The sequence below is a fragment of the Pseudorca crassidens genome, chromosome 20 (genome assembly GCF_039906515.1).
Source record: "Pseudorca crassidens isolate mPseCra1 chromosome 20, mPseCra1.hap1, whole genome shotgun sequence".
NCBI classification, from domain to species: domain Eukaryota; kingdom Metazoa; phylum Chordata; class Mammalia; order Artiodactyla; family Delphinidae; genus Pseudorca; species Pseudorca crassidens.
In genome coordinates this window covers 12392801-12414724 of record NC_090315.1, presented here as the reverse complement: position 1 = coordinate 12414724, position 21924 = coordinate 12392801, and the positions used below count along the sequence as shown (strand labels likewise).

Sequence of the window (21924 nt, the reverse complement as noted above, 5' to 3'; positions counted from 1 at the left end):
TGAAGGGGAGCTAGGGAAAGATTTTTGGGCAGGGCAGGGACAGGTTTTGACAGGGCAAGGTGTAATTGAAAGCTCCTCTGGAGATTGATGTTAGGGGTGGGGGTAAGCCAGGGGAAGGATCCAGGCTATTGGGTGGGGATGGGGTAGCTCACTGGCTACTGAAGAGACAAGACTTGGTGACTTTTGGCTGAAAGACTAACCAGGAAAAAAACAGGTTTCTTGGAAGGGTGGAGGTGCCCTTGGAGAAGTAAGGACCCTCTACTGGCCTACACTGTCCACCAGCAACCATCACCCTCCCTCCCTCCTCCCTCAGTTCAGCACCCCTCCCAACATGGTACAGCTCTGGGCAGAGGGACAGACACACAGCCACCCCAAACACTTGTTCTCTCCTCAGTTTAATGGTGGTTAGTGGGATTGCCAAACCCCCTCCCCGTTCCCCTCCCTGCCCCGTACAAAATGTGTGTTTTTTTTTTTTTAAACAAGAAAAAGGGGGCAAAAGCCAGGAATGGGGGGAGGGGGGCGCAATCTGATATTTTCATACAGATTTTTGATTTTTTTTAATATATTATATATAAAACCATAGAGAGCAACGCACCCTCCCCCCAGACTCCTTTCTCCCTCCCCGGGGGGCCTGGAGGAGAGATGGGGAAGGCCCCCCAAGGAGTGGGTGGACAGAGAGACAAATATGGAAGGGACAGATGTGGGGGAAGGAGGTAGAGGGAAGGAGAGCCCAGGAGCCTGGGGAAGGGGAGATTGGAGAAAAGTTGGGGCTGTCTCCCTCATCGCCCCCATCAAAGTTATGACACAAAGACACAGAATCCCTGTTTCCACACCCTCCCCCCACCCTTACCCCCACCGTGCAAACATGGCTTTGCAAAGAGGTGCCCAGAGCTCTGTGGAACTCCTCCAATGGCTGGCATGGGGTCTGGGACCCCCAAAGATATCTCTGTTCCCCTTCCCTGCCCACCCCACCCTTCCCAGAATCTGACCCCTCCCCACAAGACCTGGTTCTGCAGCCTAGGGGCCTTGGCCTTCCCCCAGTTATCTTCCCCCAACCCAATCCCTACCGCCCTCCCTGGACTTGGGGGTCTGGACCTTTGGCCCTTGCCCCCCTGGGGGACCCAGACCTCTGGGCCCTTGCTTCTGGCCCTTGCAGAGACCCAGGCATCCGACACCCCCATCCCTGCCCAAGCGTCTGAGGTGTTAGTGGTGGGGGGAGAAGCCCACCATCCCAGACTCCGGTAAATGTCTTTGCAGCTGGCAGTGGGGTGGACCCCAGCCCAGGCCCATGCCTGGGGTGGAGGTGGGGTCAGATAAAGAATTCTTCTTTCCTCTTGTGTCCATCGCTGCCATTGAGAAAGGCTTCTCTTGCTTCTCCCTGCTCATCCAGGCCACTGGCCTCGTGGGTCAGATAGGAGCCTGAGGGGTGACAGACCCCGGGGCAGAGGCAACAGATATGTGTGGACCCAAGAGTCAGACAGGGAGGCCGACAAGACATACCAGACGAAGGAAGAGAGAGACGGAACATACAGGGAGAGGGAATCAAGTCCAGGGAAGAGCAAAACAGGGGCAGAGGAAGAGGTAAAAGCAGAATTAGAAAGACTCCAAAAGTTCACGGAACGATCAACCCTTATCCGTTCTCTTGATAGTATCCCCTTGCTCTGCTCCCAACGAACTCAGCAATTAGGAATTCAAACGCATGGTCTTAATTCAGCTTCAACCCTTTACCTCTTTTAGGGTCCTGGAGCAAAAGACCCGCCCCTTTTCGGGATCTGGGCCTCAGGTTTCAAATCCTGGATCTAGGTTCCTCCCCCTCCCGGCTCTACGCCCGCCCTCTTTCGAATCGGGTTTTAGGCCCCACCCCTTTCCGAACGCCACAACCAACCACACCCCTCGCTGAATTTGAGACCCCGCCCCCACTCACCCTTCTGCCGCACTGAGCACCAGACCATGCCCACCAGCACACAGATGATCAGAAACACCAGTAGCGCCAGAATGCCGCCCACAATGGCGTACGGCACCGACGTCTGAGCCTCTACCACCGCACCAGGGTCTGCCAAAAGGACAGGGGGGCAGGCCCAGGTCATCAGAGGACGGTCCCAGCCCGGGCCAATCGCTGCCAATCTCTTAAACCATTCTGCACGCCACGTCCAACCGTACCCCCTTATGTGCCACGCCCCTCAAATCACTGCCACCTGGTGGCCCCTTCCCCTGGTGCCATTCTTAATGCTCCGCTTCCTCAAGGAATGCGTGTAGGTTTGTACAATGCCCGACCCGGCCCCCGAGTCATTTCGCTAATATCTACCTGCCTCCTCCCCCCCGCCCCACCCCACCCCCCAGAGAACAGAAAGAACACATCCCTTTTCTATTGTCTTCAGGTCCAAGTCCCTCCCCATCTTTTCTGAAACGCTCCAGGTATTTAAAATGCTGAGCTAGGGCCCAACCACTCCAAAATTCCTGCCCCACCGTCATAGGAGCTGAACACATAACACTTACTTTGTGCTAGGGGCCTCCAACCGTTTTATATATTTAGCTCATGTAGTCTTCACAACAACCCTATGAGGTAGGTGCTGTTGTTTATTTCCACTTTACCGATGAGGAAACTAAGGCACGAAGTTACCCGCAACAGGACGCTGCAGAACTGAATCTGAACCCAGACGATCAGTCTGGCCCCAGAACTATAAGAACTCTGTGGGCTTTTGACCCCCTGGAATCATTCTTTGCCCACACAGGACAGTGCGGAGACCCCGGGAGGCCCCGCCCCTACCCTGAGCCCTGCCCCCAGGCCTGCCGCCGCACGTCCTCACCGTAGACCACGAGCACATAGAGCGCCCTCGCGTGGCCGTGCTTGTTCGACGCCTCGCAGGTGTAGGTGCCATTATCCGCGGATACCAGGCCGGGCAGCGTAAGCGTCTCCCCGACTGCCTCGGCCCGCTCTGGCAAAGACTCATTACCGCGGTTCCAGCGGATCTGGTTTGGCCTGGGCGGGGGTATATAATGAGAGTTAGGGACGCAGGTGTCAGCACCCGATTCTGACGTTTCAGGAATCTAGACATGCCGCATCTCCAAATAAGAGGGTCCTTATTAGCCCTTTCCTTCCTAGAAAACCAACAGTCCCGGACCCAGCTTCCACCCATCACCAGGGTCTCAGGAATCCCAGCCTTTCCCCCAGCCCCTTCCACCCTGAGAATCCAGGAGTCCGGGACCCCACGGCCTCCTTCCTCACGATCTAGCTCCAGACCCCTCCTTTCTCAGGACTCAGAAGTCTGGGCCGTAGCCCCCTCTGTTAGCCCAGTCCCCTCTTTCCTGAGACACAGGTGTCCAGGTTCCCAGCCCTATTCTCCTCAGGACCCTGAAGTCTCGGGCCCCAGAGCTCACCTGGGGTTCCCCGTCACAGCACATGTCAGCACCAGTGTGTCTCCCTCCCTCACCACAGCTTGGGAGGCATGGATCCGGGCCGTGGGGGAGTCTGTGGGCAGAAGTGAGATGAGAGAGTGGTTGTCCGGGTCATCATGCAGACTAGGAACTCCCCCGGGGACAGGCGGTGCGGGGTGGTACACTCCCTCCCCCGGGTGCTGGCCCGCCAGGCACTTACACTGCACATCCAGCACGTACTGCGTCTGTTTGCTGTGTCCGGAGGGCAGCGCCTGGTTCTGCGCCTCGCAGATGACGATACCGCCGTCGTCCTTGCGGTCCACACGAAACCGCACTGTGCTCGCCACGCTCCAGACCTTGCCATTTTCCTGGCTGCTGCTCACTCCTGCCAAGACCCGCCCAGACACTGTCAGGTCGGGGTTATGGCTCCGCCCACCGAAGGAGCACCCCACCCCCAAGCCAGTCCCGAAGCAGGCTATTTGCCAAGCTCCGCCCCTCATCCACAGCCCTCGCCTCTACTTCTCCAAACCACGCCGTCCTCGAAAGAGGCACGCCGTCCTCGAAAGAGGCCCACCACCCCACGTGGCTCTTCCCAAAGCTCACCCCTCTTTCACCCCACGCCCTCTCATCTATCAGTTCATTCAATAGCTATATATTGAGTGACTAGTGTCTGCCAAACCTGTGCACTCTTCTTCAGGCCCCGCCCACGTATAAACCAGCCCTTCCCAAGCCATGCCTCCTGGAACCCCGCCTCCTCTTAAGTCCCGCCCTTCTCTGGCACCTCCCCCGCCCACCCGCATCCCTGATCCCAGGTAGTACCTTTCAGCTCCTTTCGGTCCCGGTGCCAGCGCAGGACGGCGGCCGGGCGGGACCGTGGAACAAGGCAGCTGAGCTCCACCTCGCCGCCCTCCACCGCCTGTTCCCGGACCTCCACTACAGGATTCTCCGGGGCCACTGCCGCAGGGAGAAGGGGGCAAGGAGGAGATCAAGGGAGGCACCAAGGTGGGCTCAAAGTAACCAGGCTGCGGGATTCCAGGGACCAAAGGGAACAAGGGTCTCAGGTGGCAGGGGTCAAACACAGAGGCCAGAGGTCAGGAAGGCCGGCCTTATTTACTGGGACCAGATGTCCAGGAGGTTAAAAACAGCCAGGGTCAGGTCTCAGGATAAGGGATAAGCAGAGAAGAAAGGAGAAGGGATGGGTCTGAGGAGGGGGAGGCCGTTACCCAGTACAGTGAGCGTGGCAATCTGGTGGTGGGTATCCTCCGTGTAGAGCTGGCAGAAGTAGCCCCCCTCGTCCTCCAGGCGCGCATCTGAGAGCCGGATCCGTACCCGGCGTGGGGAGAACTCCTCAAGCTGGAAACGCTCATCCTTCAGGGCTAGAGAGTGAACGACAAGAGTGAACTTGGGGAATCCTGACCTCAGAAGTCCCACCCTTTCTCCAGGAGCTTCGAGTTCAGCCCTCTGCCTCTTTTCTCCAACCATACGCATGCGTCTAAGGTGCCCACCTAGTTACTCCCTTGGGTACCCAGAACGTTTCATGCCCTCCCACCCACAGGACCAGGAGTCCAGGCCCCCAGCCCCCTCCTCCCTCAGACCCTGGAGTCCAGAGTCTCAGCTCTGTCCTCTGTCAGGCCCCAGCCCTCTCCTCCTTCAAGACTCAGGATTCCAGACCCCAGCACTCACCACGGGTACCATTGAAGAAGAGGGTCTGCCGGGCGGGGTTCTGAATGACAACTATAGATCCATCATACTGGTGCAGACGGCAGGTTATCTCGGCCACCCCACCCTCAGCCACTGTCACATTCTCTGTCTGTACTTCCTGTCCTGCCCCTGGACCAGCAGACAGAGAGACAGGATAGGAGACTCATTGAGGGGTGCAATTCAGTCTTTGCTCTCTCCCTCTGTTCCTCGCCCATCCAAACCTCCAATCCCTCTCCTTTCCCTCTCATTCAGTTCCCTCCTTTCCCTCTCATTCCCTCCACCCAACACTTCCTGCAGGCTGGAGTCCGGGAGATGGAGAAAACCTGCCCCCTGCTCTAGAGGAGGTGCAGTCAAGATCCAGCGGAATATGCTCTAATGGGGGTAGCACAGGGCACGCCGGGAGCTCAGAGGAAGTGGAGACTAAGACCACCCAGGGAGAGGGGTGATCAGGGAAGGCTCTACAAGAAAGCTCCATTGGATCCACATTTTAAAGAATGCACAGGAGTTCACCAGCTACGGGAAACTGCTATGTGCTCACCAAACCCCGTCTTTCACACCTGAGCACATGTGGTAACTCGTCTGTAGAGACGGCCACGATATTCTTCCCATCCCTGTATGTGCCCTTTGTGAGCTGACTTTGCTGCTCTTCCCATTAATGAAGCACTCTGACCCTGCGGATCTGGGGAGGCCTTGTGACTTGCTTTGAAGTGAATATCACTTTGCTAGAAGTGATATTGTATGAGTTCTGGAGCCTAGGTCTCAAGAGACCTTGCAGCTTCCGTGCATGCCCTCTTGCTGCCCTGACACTGTCAGGTGAACATGCCCGAACCAGCTTCCTTGAGGATGAGAGACCACATGGAGAGAGAAGCCCAGCCGGAAGCCAGCACCAACTGCCAGCCATGTGAGTGAGGCCATCCCAGACCACCCAGCCCCAGTGGCACCACCAGGCGACCGTAGCTACATGAGTGACTCCTGGTGAGACCAAGAGAAGAGATACCCGACTGATACAGTCCAAACTGCTGACCCCCAGAGTCATGAGCAAAAAACATAATTGCTGTTTAAAGACCTATGTTTTGGAGGGTCTCTGAACACCGCCGCTAAAGTTAACTGGTACCACACTCTATTAGGCTACATTTCCTAGGATCCCTTGTGCTTAGGTGGGGCCATGTGACTGATTTCTGGCCGATGGGCTGTAGGCAGAAGAGAGAAACCCCTCTTCCAGCCTGGCTCATCTCACTTGCAATCCTTCATACTGGCTGAATGGAGAGGACTCCCAAAAACCCAGAGGAGGACAGGATCACAAGCTGGAAGGAGCCCAGGGCCCTGACTTCCTGCCCCCTGTGACCTGCCTGCACAGGACTGTAGCATGAGTGAGAAATACACTTTTTTGTTAAGCCATTGAGATTTCAGGGCTGTTGTTATAGCAGTTAACTGACCCTGATTAATCCAACAGAGGGACAAGGTAAGGGGTTAGTAAGGGGGTGTTCCCAGCCAAGGAAACAGCGTAAAGCTCAAAGCTGAGATTAATCATCAACAGCATCATTGTCACCGTCATCTTCAAAACAACAATAACCAAATAGCTTCTGTTTATTAGGCACTTCCTGTTCCAGGCTTTGTGCTAGGGGCATTACCTATATAATTTCCGTTTAATCATCACAATACCTGAACAAGGGAGGCATTATAATCAATCTCCAGTTGTTGTTTTTTTCCCAGTTCCCATTTTATAGATGAGAAGATGGGTCCAGAGAAAATGACTTGGCCAAGGTCACAGCCTGAGAGTGGCAGAGGCAGGGTCTGCCTCCAAATCTTTCTGATTCCGTAACCTGCATCCACATCCACTCCTGGTTCTCTGGGTGAAAAGTGTCCAGCATTGGTGAGGGGTTGTGGGATGTGCTTATGAAGGGCCTCAAATGCCAGGCTAGGAGATTAGCTTTTATCCTGAAGGCCAGTGGAGCAACTGAAGCAGGAAGGAGTCATGATCAGATCTGGTTATTTACCTTTAAATGCTGGACAACTATCGCTTCATGTCTCTTACATACGGTCTCATTCATTCATTTGAGCAGCGGGGAGGTTTTCAGGGGCTGGGTGCCCAGAGATGAGTCACATGAGGTCCCTGTCCTGGAAGGCCTTCAATATTTATGGGGAGGTAGACACAGATCACTGTAAAATCCCATCAGAAGTGTTATGGCCCCTGTAAGAGGGACAGGTAACCTGATTTTGGGGGCTGAGGGGTGGAAAAGATTAATTCTGGGGAGAGGAGGCAGAGACAGCAAGCTTCCTACCCAGCATCCATTCTTCCCTTTCTCTTTAGAAAAAGAACCCTGGTTGTATTTTACGGTTGCCCTATATCCAGCAGAAAGAGAAATTTCCCAGACTCCTTTGCAGCTAAGTGAGGCCATGTGACAAAATTTTGTCCGACTGGGTATCAGGAAAAGTGTCATGTGATAATTTTGAGGACTTTCTAAAGAAAGGGGCTAAGTCCTTTTTCCACCAGGTCACCTTTATGGAATTAGGATGTGATGGAATTCTGGAACCCAGAGCTGGAAGGTGCCTGGGTCTCTGGTGATGATGTGGAGCTGCCATAAAAGGCCTGGATGCCTACTTCTGGCTTCTTTTATCTTTGAATATAATGCTTTGTGAATTTAAGCCACTACTAGGGGTTTATCTAGTCCTTCCCAGAATATCAATTTTAACATGTCCAATCCTTGCCCCAAATATTTTCCTTCCCACGTTTTCTCAGTCTCGGTAAATGTCACAACCTGGTGGCTCAGACCAAAATACCTAGAAGTCATGCAAGTTTTCACCCTTTCCCTCACCTCTAACATCAGCAAGATCTATCCATTCTATTTCCAAAATATATCCCAAACCTGTTCACCTTTGGCTACCTCACCTACCATCACCTAGTCCAAGGACACCATCTGTTACCTGGTCCTTCAAGAGCTATTCATGAGTCTCCCTTCTTCCCCACCTGCCTCCCCTCAGGCAAGTCTCAACACAGCCAGAGTGTTTACAACACTCCGAAGGCTGTCCTTAGAATAAAATCTAGACCCCTTCCCTGGGTCTTCAAGGTGCTTGGTGGTAGCCCTTCTCTGACCACAGTTCTGACCACCTTCCTGCTACTCACTTCACTCTGGGCCCACTGGCCTTGATGTCCCTCAAACATGCTGAGCTTGTTCCCACCTCAGGGCCTTTGCACTGGCTCTTCCATCTGCCAGGAATGTTCTTCCCCCTTGATCATCCCAGGACTGCCTCCTGTTCTCATTCAGGCCTCTGTGCCTCAGATCAGAGACGCCTTTGCTCACTCCCTGGGCCTTCCCCTCCAGAACACTTCCTATTTCATCACCACTGTTTTATTTCCTCTATGGAAATTTCACTGAACTTATTTTATTAATTTGCATACTTGTTTGTTGTCTGTTTGTCCCTCATCACTCGAACATACACCCCATGAAGGCAGGGATGTAATCCCCTTGGGTTTACTGCTGCACCCTGGCGCCTGGAAGTGTGCCTGGGGACGCACATGCATGGGGATGTCTCTGGGGAGACTGATGCATGAATCGCACGTGTCAGGCAGGATCTCATTTCATCCTCACAACTTTGTGACATCACATTATTCTCATCTTAAACACCTGGGTGGATCCCAGCTGGACCACTTGCCATCTGTGTGACCTGGGACAACTGGCTTAACCTTTCTGAGCCTCAGATGCCCTGTCTGTAAAGTGGGGATGATGCCAATGCCTGATTGACAAGGATTAGCCCAGGACCTGAGGCTCAGGGAGCCCTCTGTGCAAAGCTGCTTTTATCATAACCTCCGGAAACATGCCCATCCACCTGAGAACTGGCCTGCCTGCACATTCTGGTACTTTAAAAAAAAACATCTTGAAGCCTATCCATGGATCCTAGACCTCAGGACTAGCCCAATGCTAGCCCCCATTTTATAGATGTGGAAAACGAGGCTCAGGGGTCCCAGGCAAGTCAGTGGCAGAAACTCAACATCTCTTGGGAGCCCTCAGGACCTCTGGGTCTGCCCCCCTCAAATGTGTCCCCTGCTCTCTGCTTGAGGGTGCACATGGGGTTAGGGTGGGGGGCTTTTGTCTTATTCCCTCCCCCTCCTGAGGAGTCAGTAACCAACAGTGTCTGTGCCTGGAATATTAATGTCCTAGGAGCTTTTGTTTCGGGGTTGGGGGGTGGTGAGGCAGGACTTTCTGGTCAGAGAGGGGCTGAGCTTGGGGACTGGGGCACTGGCCCTTTAAACTGTGTTGACAGCCTGGAGTCGTCATGGGGATGGTGACTGGAAAAGGGACTGGGGGGGGGTTTGGGGAAGAGTGGCTGAACAGGTGACATGTAGAGACCCAGAATCCAGCACTCTTCCCCTTTAGACCTGGAAATCCGGCCCCCGCAGCTGCCTCCTCTCCCAGGATCCAGGAGCCCTGGTTTCTAGTGCCCTCCTCCATCAGGATCAGGAATCGGGGTCCTCGGCATCTTCTTCCCTCGAATCCTGAAGCCCCAAGCCCTCAGCCTTCTCCCTCCTCAAATCCAGGATTCTGGGCCTCCAACCCCCTCCTCCTTCAGGACCCAGGAGTCAGGGGTCCAGACTACACAGCTGGTGGATGTTTCCACGGAGACTAAGCCGAGTGGGGGGAGTACTTCCTGGGTCCTGAGTCAGCGAATACCCAAGGGAGTCTCAAGGTCACAGTTCCGGGAAGGTCACAGCCACCACCTCCATATCCTCTCCCCAGGGGGATCGTGGCATCATGCCTCCTTCCCCCACATCCTCCCCTAGGGAGGTGGTACATCCCTGCGTCCTGACCGAACCCCCCCTCAGCCCCCCATCAATGGCGGAGTCCGAACATCCTCGCACAAAGCATCAATTCTTCCCCAACTCAGCCTTGTGAAGGCGCCTGTATTCGAAGGACCTAGGCATCAGGGTCCCAGCCCCTCCTCCCTCAGAAACGTGGACTGGGACCCCCAGTCCCTTCCTCTCTCAGGACTCAGGAGTCTGTACCCACCCCACCCTCCATCAAGATCTAGGAGTCTGGGACCCCAGCCCCCTTCTCCCTCTGGACACGGGAGTTCAAGCTCCATTCCTCCCTCAGATCCAGGAGTCTAAGACCCCAGGCCCTCCTCCCTCAGACCCAGAGTCCAGACCCCCGGCCCCTCCCCCCTCAGAGTCCAGACCCCGGCCGCTCCCCCCTCAGACCCAGGATCCAGGCCCCCCGGCCCCTCCCCCCTCAGACCCAGAGTCCAGACCCCCGGCCCCTCCCCCCTCAGACTCCGGATCCAGGCCCCCCGCCCCTCCCCGCTCAGACCCAGAGTCCAGGCCCCCAGCTCCCTCCTGGGAACTTCTGACTCCAGCTCCACAGTCCTCAACCCCCAGAACACAGCCCGGCTCCGCAGCGCGCTTGTCCTCCTCCTGTCTGCGAAGCAAGCATCAGGTGGGGGCGTAGGGGTGAGTCAGCAGCTCACACACAAAGTTCCCCCTGTGGTCCTCACGTTCCTGGGATACTTAGAGCTCCCTGGATTCCGGGCCTCAAGCCCAGCCAGGGGGTAAGGGAGTCCTCCAGAGGTTCCCCCTGGGTGTGGGGTCAGGGGAAGAATTCCTGCTCCAGGAAGGGGGTGAGCCTGCACTGAGCACCCACTGTCCTCTCCTCCATCCCCAGCGCCCTCTATTTGCCCCCTTCCAGAGGAGCCCGGGCTCTGCGGCCGCCCTCTTGCCCCACTGGGTGCCGGCTGAGGAGCCTTGGTGCCCGTTACCCAGAGGACCTACGGGCCCGGGGTCTGCACAGGCAGGAACCAGTGGGTGCTTGTGTCCTGGTGCCACAGGCCAATGGGTGCTGGCGAGTCCAACGGTCTCCCGGCACCCCCCGCCCCTCACCCCACGCAGAGAGAGAAAGCTGCCTTTGTGTTCCCCAAGACGGGGACAGGCCAGGCTCACACGACATTAACCCACCCCAGGCCCCAGCCCCGCTGCGTCTAAGGTCTTGGAATCCATCACGGAACCTGACCCCCACTCTGGGGACTCCGGCATTCGGCTCATGGGTGGGTAAGGATCAGTGACAGAAGCCTGTTTTCAGAGTGGCTGGGCAGAGCTTTAGGAGGGAGGGAAGACTGAGTCACTTGGGAGGGAAACACGATTCGGGATCAACAAACGCTCCCTCCACAAAGCCCCCCAACTCTTCATAGCTTCTTTACCTTTTCTTTGGATCTGGAGATCTGTTTCCTCTGCTCCTTTCTATTCCATCCAGTTCCTGGCCTGTGGGTCTCTGTTTCTGCCCGTGGGCATCTTTGGGCAGGCAACCCATCTCTCTCTCACTTCCTCTCGCCCACCCACCCTGGACCCCTTCTTTCTCTTGTCATAAATCTCACCAGCCTCTGCTGGTATTCTTGGTAGATGAGGGAGCCAGGAAAAAGAGAATACAGTTTTGAAAGGGTGTAAATGAACCCCATCTTCCATCCCTACTCCTGCTGGCTGGGCAAGGTGAGAGGGGAAGGGGAGTGACTAAAAGGGAAACGTGGGGACCATGGACAACTCCTAAAATCTGGGGGCCAAAGCCATTCAGAGATAACCAGAGAAAAGGAAAGCATGAAGGGTCCTCTGAGATCAGGTACTCCAGCTGCCTACTCCATGCTTTACAGAAGGGGAAGTGAGGTTCAGAGCGGGAAAGGGCAGGGGCTGACCCAGAATTACATCAGGGAGGCCTGGTTCCAGAGTGCTTCCCATGACACCTAGCTCTCTCCCAACTTGTTAAGTCCCACACCATTTTATTTAGAGAAAGTTTATAGAAGGGATTAGTGTACCAGGAAGCAGTGACTTTAAAACCAAACAACGGACAAGCCACAAGAAGTGCTGGAGAAAGGATTTTCGAACTGGGAAGGTGGTCATCTTAGGCTATACTCTGATTCTGAGAATCCAAATTCCTACGATTCTAAGCCGTCAAGATTCTAGATGTCAGAGGTGTCAAGATTCAGGATCTCCAAGAGGTCAAGGTTTCAGAATTGTGAAGATATCAGGAGGCTAGAATGCTAATGCCAGCAAAGATCTGGAACTTGAAAGGTGTCAAGATTCTAAAGACTTTGGGATTCTGGAAGCCTAAAGATGTCAACGGTTCTAAAATACCCTCAGGTTCTTTGTTTACTGGATTCGTTGGTTCTAGGAGTCTGTGAGCCTGGGTTTTAGTGCCTAACAAAGAAAGAAAGAAAGACAAAATTGGATGGAGATGTAGCTAAGGTACCAAAGTGCTCATCTGGGAAATTGTGGCGTGTCCGCCACAAAGAAAGGAGGTAATGGTGAAAGTTTTGAAGCGATGGCAGAAGACTATAAAAGAAAGCAAGGTGGAGGGTGACAGGTCCATTCTGCCCCTCACCTTGCCCCGAGGAGAGGAGAGGGAGGCTTTGCCTCAGACTCGAGTGGGGAAGGTGTCACTGCACCCAGCTTGCCAGAAACCCCTTCAGGGGTCCAAGTTGCAGTTCCTTTCCTTTCAGGTCACCGAGTTCAACATCCCCACTTTACAGAAAGGGAAACTGAGGCCCCGAGAGAGGAGGGTGCTTGCCATTGGCTACCCTGGCAAATGGCAAGAGGCAGGATTTAAACCCAGGCAGGCCCCCAGCCCTGTGCCATCTGGTCACAGCTCCCAAATTTCTACAGGACATACGGCCCTCCCACTTCTGCTCAGCCACCTCCCAGTCATCCATTCCCCCCAGGAGTGGCTTCCCGCACCGGGGACAGGGTGACCTGTGGCAGGTACCAGGCACACACAGTGTGAGAGTGTGAGTGTGGGGCTGACATTTCCTGACCTTGTCCTGGATCTCAGGGTCACCCTATCTTGGAGGTCTCCAGCTTTTCACTGTGCGTGATAAGGGTATGTGGAGGGCTCCCTGGAGGTCCTGGAGGGGGCGTCTCTGTAGGTCGTGGCCTGGGTGTGTGAACGGGTGGGGAGGGGCAGCGTTTGGAAGGCATTTGCTGAATCCACGTGTGTGTCCACATGCCAAGGTTCCCCATACACATTTTCCCTCCAGGGCCCTTCAGGATGCCCTCCCTGACTCAATTCCTCTTCAGGGGCACAGAGGGATAGAGAGATGGAGAAACGAAAGATGGCAATGGGGGAGCCCAGGATGGAGGATGTAAGGATAGAAAGGAGAGGCAAGGGTAGAAAGGAGAGGCAAGGGTAGAAAGGAGAGGCGGAGAGACAGGGAACAGGGAGACAGTGGGACAGAGAGAGGGGAGAGAGTGGGGAATGAGGGAGATAGGTGATAGAGGGGGCTAGAGAAACAGAAATGACAGAAAGAGGACAGAGAGACAAGGGAATGGGACAGATGGGGGACAGAAAACCAGAGGTGACAGTAAGACAGGGACAGAGAAGGAGAATGGGGGCAGAGAGGGAGGGCAAAAATACAGGGGGACAGAGAAGGGAGTCGAGAGGGTGATGGGGGGCAGGCACAGTGACCCAGTAAAAAGGGACAGAGACCAAGGGACAGATGTAGGGGACAAAGACAGGATAGAGAGCTGGGGGACAGGGAGGCAAGGAGAAAGGGGGACAGACAGAGAGGGACAGCCTTGGAGACTGAGGGACAGAGGACAAGGGTAGGGGGACAAGGAGAGAGACTGAGGGACTCAGAGATAGGCGGACAGAGGGACCCAGAGACCGGACAGAAGGACAGCGGGGCCGGCCCCGAGAAGGCTGGCTTGGGGCTGGACTGGGGGTCTCGGGCCCTTTGTCCCGCCGGGATCAGGGCCTGTGCGGGGTGGGGGGGTGCTGCGGCACGGCGGCCGGGGCCCGCGCCCCCTCCCCCGCTCGCGACTCCCGGCTCGCGGCTCCCGGCCCGCGCTGCGCTTTGTCCCGGGGAGGGGGCCCGGCCCGGCCCCGCGCGCATTGTTCCGCCTCTGCGGCCCCGCGGCCGCCGGGCTGTCACTGCGGCGCGCCCCCCGCCCCGGCCCCTGACCCTACCTGGCCCCGCCGCGGCCGCCCACAGCAGCAGCAGCGGCCACTGGAAGCGCCGGGCCCGGCCCATGGTGGTGCCGCCGCCGCCGCCGCCGCCGCTCGCTCCCGGCCGGCACCTGCACCTCCCGCGCAGCCCGCCCCGCCCCGCCCCCGCGCCCCTCGCCCCGCCCCCTGCCCGCCCGGGGGGCGGGGCGCCGAGGCCGGGGCGGGGCCGGCGCAGGGAGGGGCAGGGAGACGCGGGGAGGCCCCAGACAATGGGGGAGAGGGCGCCGCGAGAGGGTTGGGGGAGCCGGACTGAGGGGAGGCGCCGGAGAGCTGGGGGTCCGCAGGCGGAGGCGTGCAGGAGGCGTGTGCGAGCTCGACTCGTGGCCGGAAAGTGCGGGGGCTGGGTGACGGCAGAGGGGGTGGGTGATGGAGAAGAGGGGAGCGCGTGCAGGGGGTGTGTGAGGGGGAGTGTGTCACGTGAAAGGTGAGGGTGCTGTTGGAAGGGTGCGCCACGGTGCGGGTGTGTGTGGAGGGGAGAGTGTTGAGTGAGGATGTGTGTGAGGCTGAGTGTCCAGGGAGGGGGAGTTTGGTGGGAAAGGTGAGTGTGAGAGGTGTTCAGTGGGCAGGTGGAGGTGCTCCGTGGACAGGTGGGTGGAGGTGAAGGCGGGGGCGTGCACATATTCCAGAGGGGGAGTGTAGGTGAAGGTGTGAGCGTGGAGGGAACGGGAGTGGGCTATGGGAAAGGTGACTCTGAGAGGTATTCTGCGGACAGGTGAGCGTGAGGGTGAAACTGTCATGTGACAGGCTGTGAGCTGAGCCACTCTGAGAGGGAGGCAGCAGCTTGTTGTCTGGGCAGGTCCAGGATCTCCCAGGGCAGGGCTAGGCTGCCCTGGGGTCAGGTCTCACCCTCCCTCCTGTCCTCACCAGAAACTCCGTGTTTCTGCATCATTCCCCAGAGGGAGAGGCTCCGGTGGACCCCTCCCAGGCCCGAGCGTCTAACTTCCCCAACCTGCTTCTCTGCTCTTCCAGCCCCAGTCTCTCTCTGTGTCCCTGTCTCTCTATGTGCTCTCCCTGCTTCTCTTCCATTGTTGGTGCTGACTCACCTCTCCAGACTTGAGTCCCTTCTCCCTCCTGGGACGTTAGTCTCCCTGAGCCCACTTCTGTGGGACCTTGTAGACCTGGTGCAGGATATCACCCTTAGGACCCAGGAAGAGCGAGAAACCATGGAAGGTAGGAGCCCTCAACCTCTCCCACCACCATTTGACAATCAGGGAAACTGGGATATGCCAACTATGAAAATCCTTGCTCTTTATCTCCATCACTACCAAAAACTCCTATATCCAGGTCCTCCAACAGACTTCAGCTCCTGGCACCTCTTCTGTCCTCAGTGCCGAGTTCTCAGGATCCAAGCTCCTGTCAACCTCTGTATCGCCAGGACCATGGCTCCCAGCATCCCTTCTGTCCTTGGGAGCCAAGCTCCCATCAACCTCTATGTCCCCAGGGCCACAGCTCCAAGTGATTCCTTTCCTTTTCAATTCTCAGTTTACCTTTCTGTAAACTGGGGAAAGAGGTGTCGTGCTGGATAATCTCTAATCTTCCCAGGGCTCATGTTCTCTGTGTTAAGATAAGTGGGAAAGAGGTGTCCAACCTGGATTTGGGATACTGGGTTAGGGGTTAGCTAAGGGTTATCTTTCCTCCCAAGAACCTATAGGTCCCCTGCTCATGGCTCTAACCAATGTCTCCTGCTGCAGCTGCAGGGCACCCTGTGGGATGTTGGTTTGGTTCTCATCTGTCTTTTTTTTTTTTTTTCTTTCTTTTTTTGCAGTACGCGGGCCTCTCGCTGCTGTGACCTCTCCCGCTGCGGAGCACAGGCTCCGGACGCGCAGGCTCAGCGGCCATGGCTCACGGGCCCAGCCGCCCCGCGGCATATGGGATCTTCCCGGATCGGGGCACGAACCCGTGTCCCCTGCATCTGCAGGCGGACTCTCAACCACTGCACCACCAGGGAAGCCCTCATCTGTCTTTTTTGGTTCCACCTTTTCTTCCACCTGAGGTGGTCCTGTCCTTATCCTACTTCAGGGTACTTTATCCATTAGGGTTTTCATGCCAGTGACAGAAAATCCAACCCAACTGGGTTAAGAAAAAGAGGATTGTTTCACATATAAAAAAGTCTTGGGGGGCTTCCCTGGTGGCTCAGTGGTTGGGAATCCGCCTGCCAATGCAGGGGACACGGGTTCGAGCCCTGGTCCGGGAAGATCCCACATACCACGGAGCAACTAAGCCCGTGCACCATAACTACTGAGCCTGTGCTCTAGAGCCCATGAGCCATAACTACTGAGTCCACGTGCCACAACTACTGAAGCCCACACACCTAGAGCCCGTGCTCCGCAACAAGAGAAGCCACCACAATGAAAAGCCCGCGCACTGCAACGAAGAGTAGCCCCCGCTCACCGCAACCAGAGAAAAGCCCGCGCACAGCAACGAAGACAACACAGCCAAAAAAATTAAATGAATAAAATAAAAATAATAAAATAAATAAATTTATTTAAAAAAAATTCTTGGGTATGACTGGCTTCAAAATGGTCTGTCCTAAGGGTAAATAGTCCCTTCGTGTTGCAGGATGGCTGGCAAATACCTCTGGGGCCACACTTTTCCCTCACATTTGGAGAGGGATAGAGAGAGAAAAAGACAGACTGAGAGAGTCAGACTGTGGGAGACTGAGCAGAGGAGAGACTTGAAGAAGCTCCCTCAGCAGAGTGAGGAAACATTTTTCCTTAGAAGCCCCCCAAAAACCTTCCATTGTGTCTCATTGGTCCAGATGATGCCACCTGCCTATCACTGAACCAATATCATTGGCCAGGGGATGAGATTAAGCTGGTTAAATTAGATATGAGCCACAGGCTCCCCCTACCATGAGGTCAGAGGTGAAATTAGATTTCTCAAGCAGAAATAGACATTGGGGAGACAACTGCTGTGCCTGCTCTTCTGGGGGGATGGGCTGCACACCGTGCGTTGACTATTCTTGAGTTTTTGAGGTCCAGGGATTTTGTTAGTTGTTTTCTCAGCATTATTCTGCGAGATAATAAAAATATATATTGGTCTCTGCCCCTGGTTCCTGGCACGGAGCTCCTGAAACCCTCGTAGTTACCTAAGTGATAAGAACACCAGGAGAATCTTTTGTTCTAATATTTAGTCTTTGACCCCAGTTCCCCACACAAGGATCCTGAAATCCTTGTCATTTCTTGGGTGATAAGAGTGTCTCTTGTTCTAATAGGTGATATTTGGTGGGCTTCTGGATGAGGGCTGGTCACCGAAAAGACCGAACTATGATTACAAGCATGGAATTTTCAGCCCTGATCCCCATTCTCTTGAAAATGGAGTTAATGATCCATGATGCCTACATGATAAAGCCTCCATAAAAATCCCAATAGTATGGGGTTCAGGGAGCTTCTAGTTTGGTGAACACGTGCAGGTGCTGGGAGGATGACATGCCCAGAGAGGGCATGGAAGCTGTGTGCCCCCTGACACATACCTTGCCCTATTCATCTCTTCCATCTGGGTGTTCTTCTGTATCCTTTTATAATAAACTGGTAAATGTAAGTAATTGTTTTCCTGAGTCCTGTGAGCCCCTCTAGCAGGTTAATCAAACCTGAAGAGGGGGGTCATGAGAACTTCTGATTTGTAGCTGATTGGTCAGGAGCACAATCTGGACTTTCAATTGTCATCTGAAGTGGGGACTGTGGGACTGAGCCCTTAATCTGTGGGATCTGACGCTATTTCCAGGTAGGTAGTGTCAGAATTGACCAGAAGGTGTCACAGAGAATTGCTTGGTGTGGGGGGGGAACCCCACCCCCACATTTGGTGACCAGAAGTGTTGTGAGTGTGGTAGTAGTGTGAGAATAAAGGAGACACACAGGAGAAAGACACTGTAGGGAAGAACTGAGTTGTTCCCTATACAGGAGGAAGACTGGGTAGGTGTTTTTTCCTAATACACATTCCCTCCTCCTTTGTTGCTTCCTAAAAGAATCCTGATTTTGTTCAGGCATCAACCTTTCTTTAATAGCCAGATGATGTGTAGGAAGCCCTAGGAGTAGGGTCTGAATATACATCACCAAATATTGTGGTTCCATGCCCCTTTCTGTGAATGCTATAGGCATGGGGGTATGAAACAAATCAGGTGAATAAAATGTGGGGAGAGCAAGTCAGCCTGGAAGTTTTGGGATAAGCTTTCTTTGCTTTAAAAAAGACACCCAAGGGCTTCCCTGGTGGCGCAGTGGTTGAGAGTCCGCCTGCCGATGCAGGGGACACGGATTCGTGCCCCAGTCCGGGAGGATCCCACATGCCGCGGAGTGGCGGGGCCCGTGAGCCATGGTCGCTGAGCCTGTGCGTCCGCAGCCTGTGCTCCGCAACGGGAGAGGCCACAGCAGTGAGAGGCCCGCGTACTGCAAAAAAAAAAAAAAAAAAAAGACACCCAAGAAGAGATGGCCCTTTGTTATTGCTTCTGAATGTGGGTGTGATGTCTGGAACTGCAGTGGCCATCTTAAGGCCATGAGGTAGATAAGCTTGAATGGATCCTTCAGGACATAATGGAAACATTGAATAAGTCAACCCAAGAACCGCCCTAATTCCTGTGCTCTTGTTCTGTGAGATAATCAATTTCCTCTTTGTTTCAACCCTTTTGAGTTGGGTGTCCTCTTAAATACAGCCCTGGCTACCATATTGCCTTCGATTCACATAGAATACATGGAGGCAGCCCTGCTTGCAGATTAAAACACTGTAAGTGGTAGTTTTCTTTTTCGATTGCTCCCCCATCCTTGTGATAGGCTCTCTCTCACAGAGGTTGTTTTCTCAGCTCTGGCCAAGTGGGTTGTTTATCATGAGAATTGCCCGACCAGTGGATGCCTGTTTACAACCTGAACAACTGTATGTGGTGGCTTTGACGTAAAGTTCCCTGGCCATAGCCGTGGAGGTCGTAGGCAGAGCCCTCACCCAAACTGGACCCCACCAGAGAAGAGTCTGTCCGTTAAAATTTTAGAACCAGACAAAAGTAGTTCTTGACATTTCAAGGGCATATTTGGCTACTATGCTTGAAGCAGAAGGTAGTCTGTGAAGAGACAAAAATAAAGTGAAAGCCCAGCCCATGAGGGAAACCACACACTCAGGGTAGGAGAGAGAGTGACACAGAGGGACAGAGAGATTTTGCAAAACAGAGACAACATTGATTTCACACAGCTTTTCAATTCTGTTTCTTGTCCCTGGTGCAGCCCAGAGACCTAGCTCTTGCTCGGATCTAAACTTCCAATAAAGCTGTCGTTTTTGCTTGAGTCAGCTTAAACAGATTTTATTTCTTGCAACAGAGATCCCTGAACAAAAACTTGGGAGCCATTTACTATGAGGTCCTGATCACAAGGTCTGGTGTAGAACATTCTGAGAAATTTATCTCTAGCCTCAATATCTGCACCATGGGACATGTATTTCCAACCTTTGATCCCCACAGTAGGGCATCATGGGAGATGCAATCTTAGACTCCAATCTCTGCCATAGGGTCTCCTGGGAAATGCAGCCGTAGCTTCAATTTCTGCTGTAAGGCATCACGGGAAATGTATTCCTTAGCCTCCAATCTCTGCCGTGGGGTATCATGATGGATGCAATCCTAGCCTCCACTTGTCACCCAGGGGAGCAATCCGAGGGTCCCTAACCCACACTTAAACTCTCTCTATAAAACATGTACACCTATCTTACACAAGGAGGTAAGGAAGCCACCCCCCACCCCTCCCATTTCTAATAAAAACCTCACTCTGGGCAAACTTGCAAAAAACCTGACTGTATCTGTATTTTCTAGCTGTGTTTACAAGACAGGAACAAGAGAGCGTTAACCATAAGACATCGGTATAAGCTGACTGAACTTCAAAACTGGGATAAAGGTTGCTCTACAGCTCATTACCATCTCATTGTAACAATAAGATCTCTGCCCACTGGGCCATATTGGTTCAACCCAATTCCCACCCAGACACTCGAGGGCCGAACAAGGGCAGAAAAAGGCATGAACTGCATTCTGGGAAATCACCACCCATTTCCGTGAATCAGGATGACAAAAGACCTCCACCCCCAATAACCTTTTTCACCTTTTTCTATAAAAAGCTTGTCCCCGGTTGTAATCAGAGCTTCCCTTCTCCATTCTTGGGCCATTGAATAAAAACCTGTCTTGCTCGCGCCAAACTCAATTTCGTTATTGGCAGAACCTGAGCGGGAAAGAACTTCCTGAAGGACGGGGTTGAGGTCGGGTGGGAGGCGGGGCTTTGGTTCCGTTAGGGCCCCACGATGGGGGGGCCTCCCATCTAATTCAGTAACACGTGATGTAGGGCATCACGGGAAAGGTGAAACTAGCCTCAATTTTAATTATGAAGCATCTTAGAAAATGTCATCTTAGCCTCATCTCTGCCTTAGGGCATCATGGGAGATATAGCCCTAGCCCAGGTTTTGTCGTAAGGTACCACAGAAGATGTAGTCTTTCCTTCCTTCCCTCCCTCCTTTCTTCATCACCTGCCATGTCCTGGGCGCTAATCTAGGTACTGAGAATACAGTAGAGAGCAAATAGAAGGGCTTGCCTTTTAGGGAGATTCTAGTGGGGAGAGTGAGCAAAAAAACAGACAAACAAGTGACTGTTTCAGCCAACCACTGCAGCATAACAGAATACTCCAAAACTCAGCTATGTAAAACCACAACCTCTTTATTTTATGTTTCTGTGGGTTGGGAATTTGAGCAAAAGGCATAGTGAGATCAGTGCGTATCTGCTCCACAGTGGACCGGGGCCAAAGTGGGCTGGCTTGAACAGCTGGAGATGGATGGGCTGATTCATATCTGAAACCTTGGTGCTGACTGTTGGCTGGTGGTGTGGGTTGAATTGTGTCCCCCCAGAATATGCTGAAATCCTAACCCCCAGGTTCCATGAATGTGACCTTATAAGGAAGTAGGGTCTTTGTAGATGTGATAAGTTAAGATGAGGTCAAACTGCGTTAGGGTGGGCCCCTAAATCCAATGACTGGTATCCTTATAAGGACAGAGAGATCTGGAGACACACAGTCCTATTCACAGGAAAGAAGTTCACGTGACAACAGAGGCAAGGACTGGAGTGATGCAGCCACAAGCCAAGGACTACCGAGCATTGTCGGCAACCCTCAGAAGCTAGGAAGAGGCCCAGAAGGATTTTTCCCCAGAGACTTTAGAAGAAGCATGGCTCTGCCAACACCTTGATTTTTTTGTTTCTAGTATCCAGAAGTCGAGAGAATAATAAGTTTCTGTTGTTTGAAGCCACTGCCTTTGTAACTTTGTAGTAATTTATCACGGCAGCCCTAGGAAATGAAAACAGCTGGGTTTCTCAGGTCTCCTGCACATTACATCTGCTGGAGTTGCCGTGTCCAGGGTAGCTCCTTCACTCACTTGGCTGGTGTGTGGGCTGAGATGGCTGGAACATCTGGGGCTCTGTCTTCAAGTGGCATCCAAGCACGAGTAGCTTGGGTGTCCTCAGAGCATGGCAGTCTCAGTGCAGGAGGACTCTGACCCAGCAACGAGCTTCCCCAGGGTTGGACGGTTTCTGAAACCCCCGGCCCAGAGCATGGCATGGCGTCACTTCCACCACATTCTCTTGGCCAAAGCGGTCACGGAGCCAGTCATGCTCAAGGGGTGGTGATGTTGACCCCATCCCTTTAGGCAACCACAGAGACAGTTGCTGATATGTGATTTGAGGAGATCCTAAAAAGAAAGCCTGTCCCTCGGGGGGGAGGGAAAACTGGGAGTTTGGGATTGACATACACACACTACTATATTTTAAAAGATGGGCTTCCCTGGTGGCGCAGTGGCTGAGAGTCCGCCTGCAGATGCAGGGGACACGGGTTCGTGCCCCGGTCCGGGAGGATCCCACATGCCG

At 54.0% G+C, this 21924-nt stretch overlaps 1 protein-coding gene across 1 annotated transcript; it reads right to left on the bottom strand.

Moving 5' to 3' along the window:
* Positions 1-378: 378 nt before the first annotated feature.
* On the bottom strand, positions 379-14148 carry CADM4 (cell adhesion molecule 4). Its single transcript, XM_067719431.1, has 9 exons — positions 14019-14148; positions 5059-5205; positions 4599-4751; positions 4195-4329; positions 3596-3760; positions 3379-3469; positions 2808-2980; positions 1925-2053; positions 379-1419 (listed from the first exon to the last, which is right to left on the bottom strand). The coding sequence occupies exons 1-9, from the start codon at positions 14080-14082 to the stop codon at positions 1310-1312; spliced, it is 1167 nt and encodes a 388-aa protein (XP_067575532.1). The 5' UTR covers positions 14083-14148; the 3' UTR covers positions 379-1309.
* Between the last annotated feature and the right edge of the window lie 7776 nt (positions 14149-21924).

Coding starts and splice junctions, on each gene's coding strand:
- CADM4 (XM_067719431.1), bottom strand. CDS start 14,082: ATGGGCCGGGCCCGGCGCTTCCAGTGGCCGCTGCTGCTGCTGTGGGCG. Junction 5,206..14,018: donor GGCGGCCGCGGCGGGGCCAG/GTAGGGTCAGGG, acceptor CTGCTGGTCCAG/GGGCAGGACAGGAAGTACAG. Junction 2,054..2,807: donor CTATGTGCTCGTGGTCTACG/GTGAGGACGTGC, acceptor TCCTTTTGGCAG/ACCCTGGTGCGGTGGTAGAG.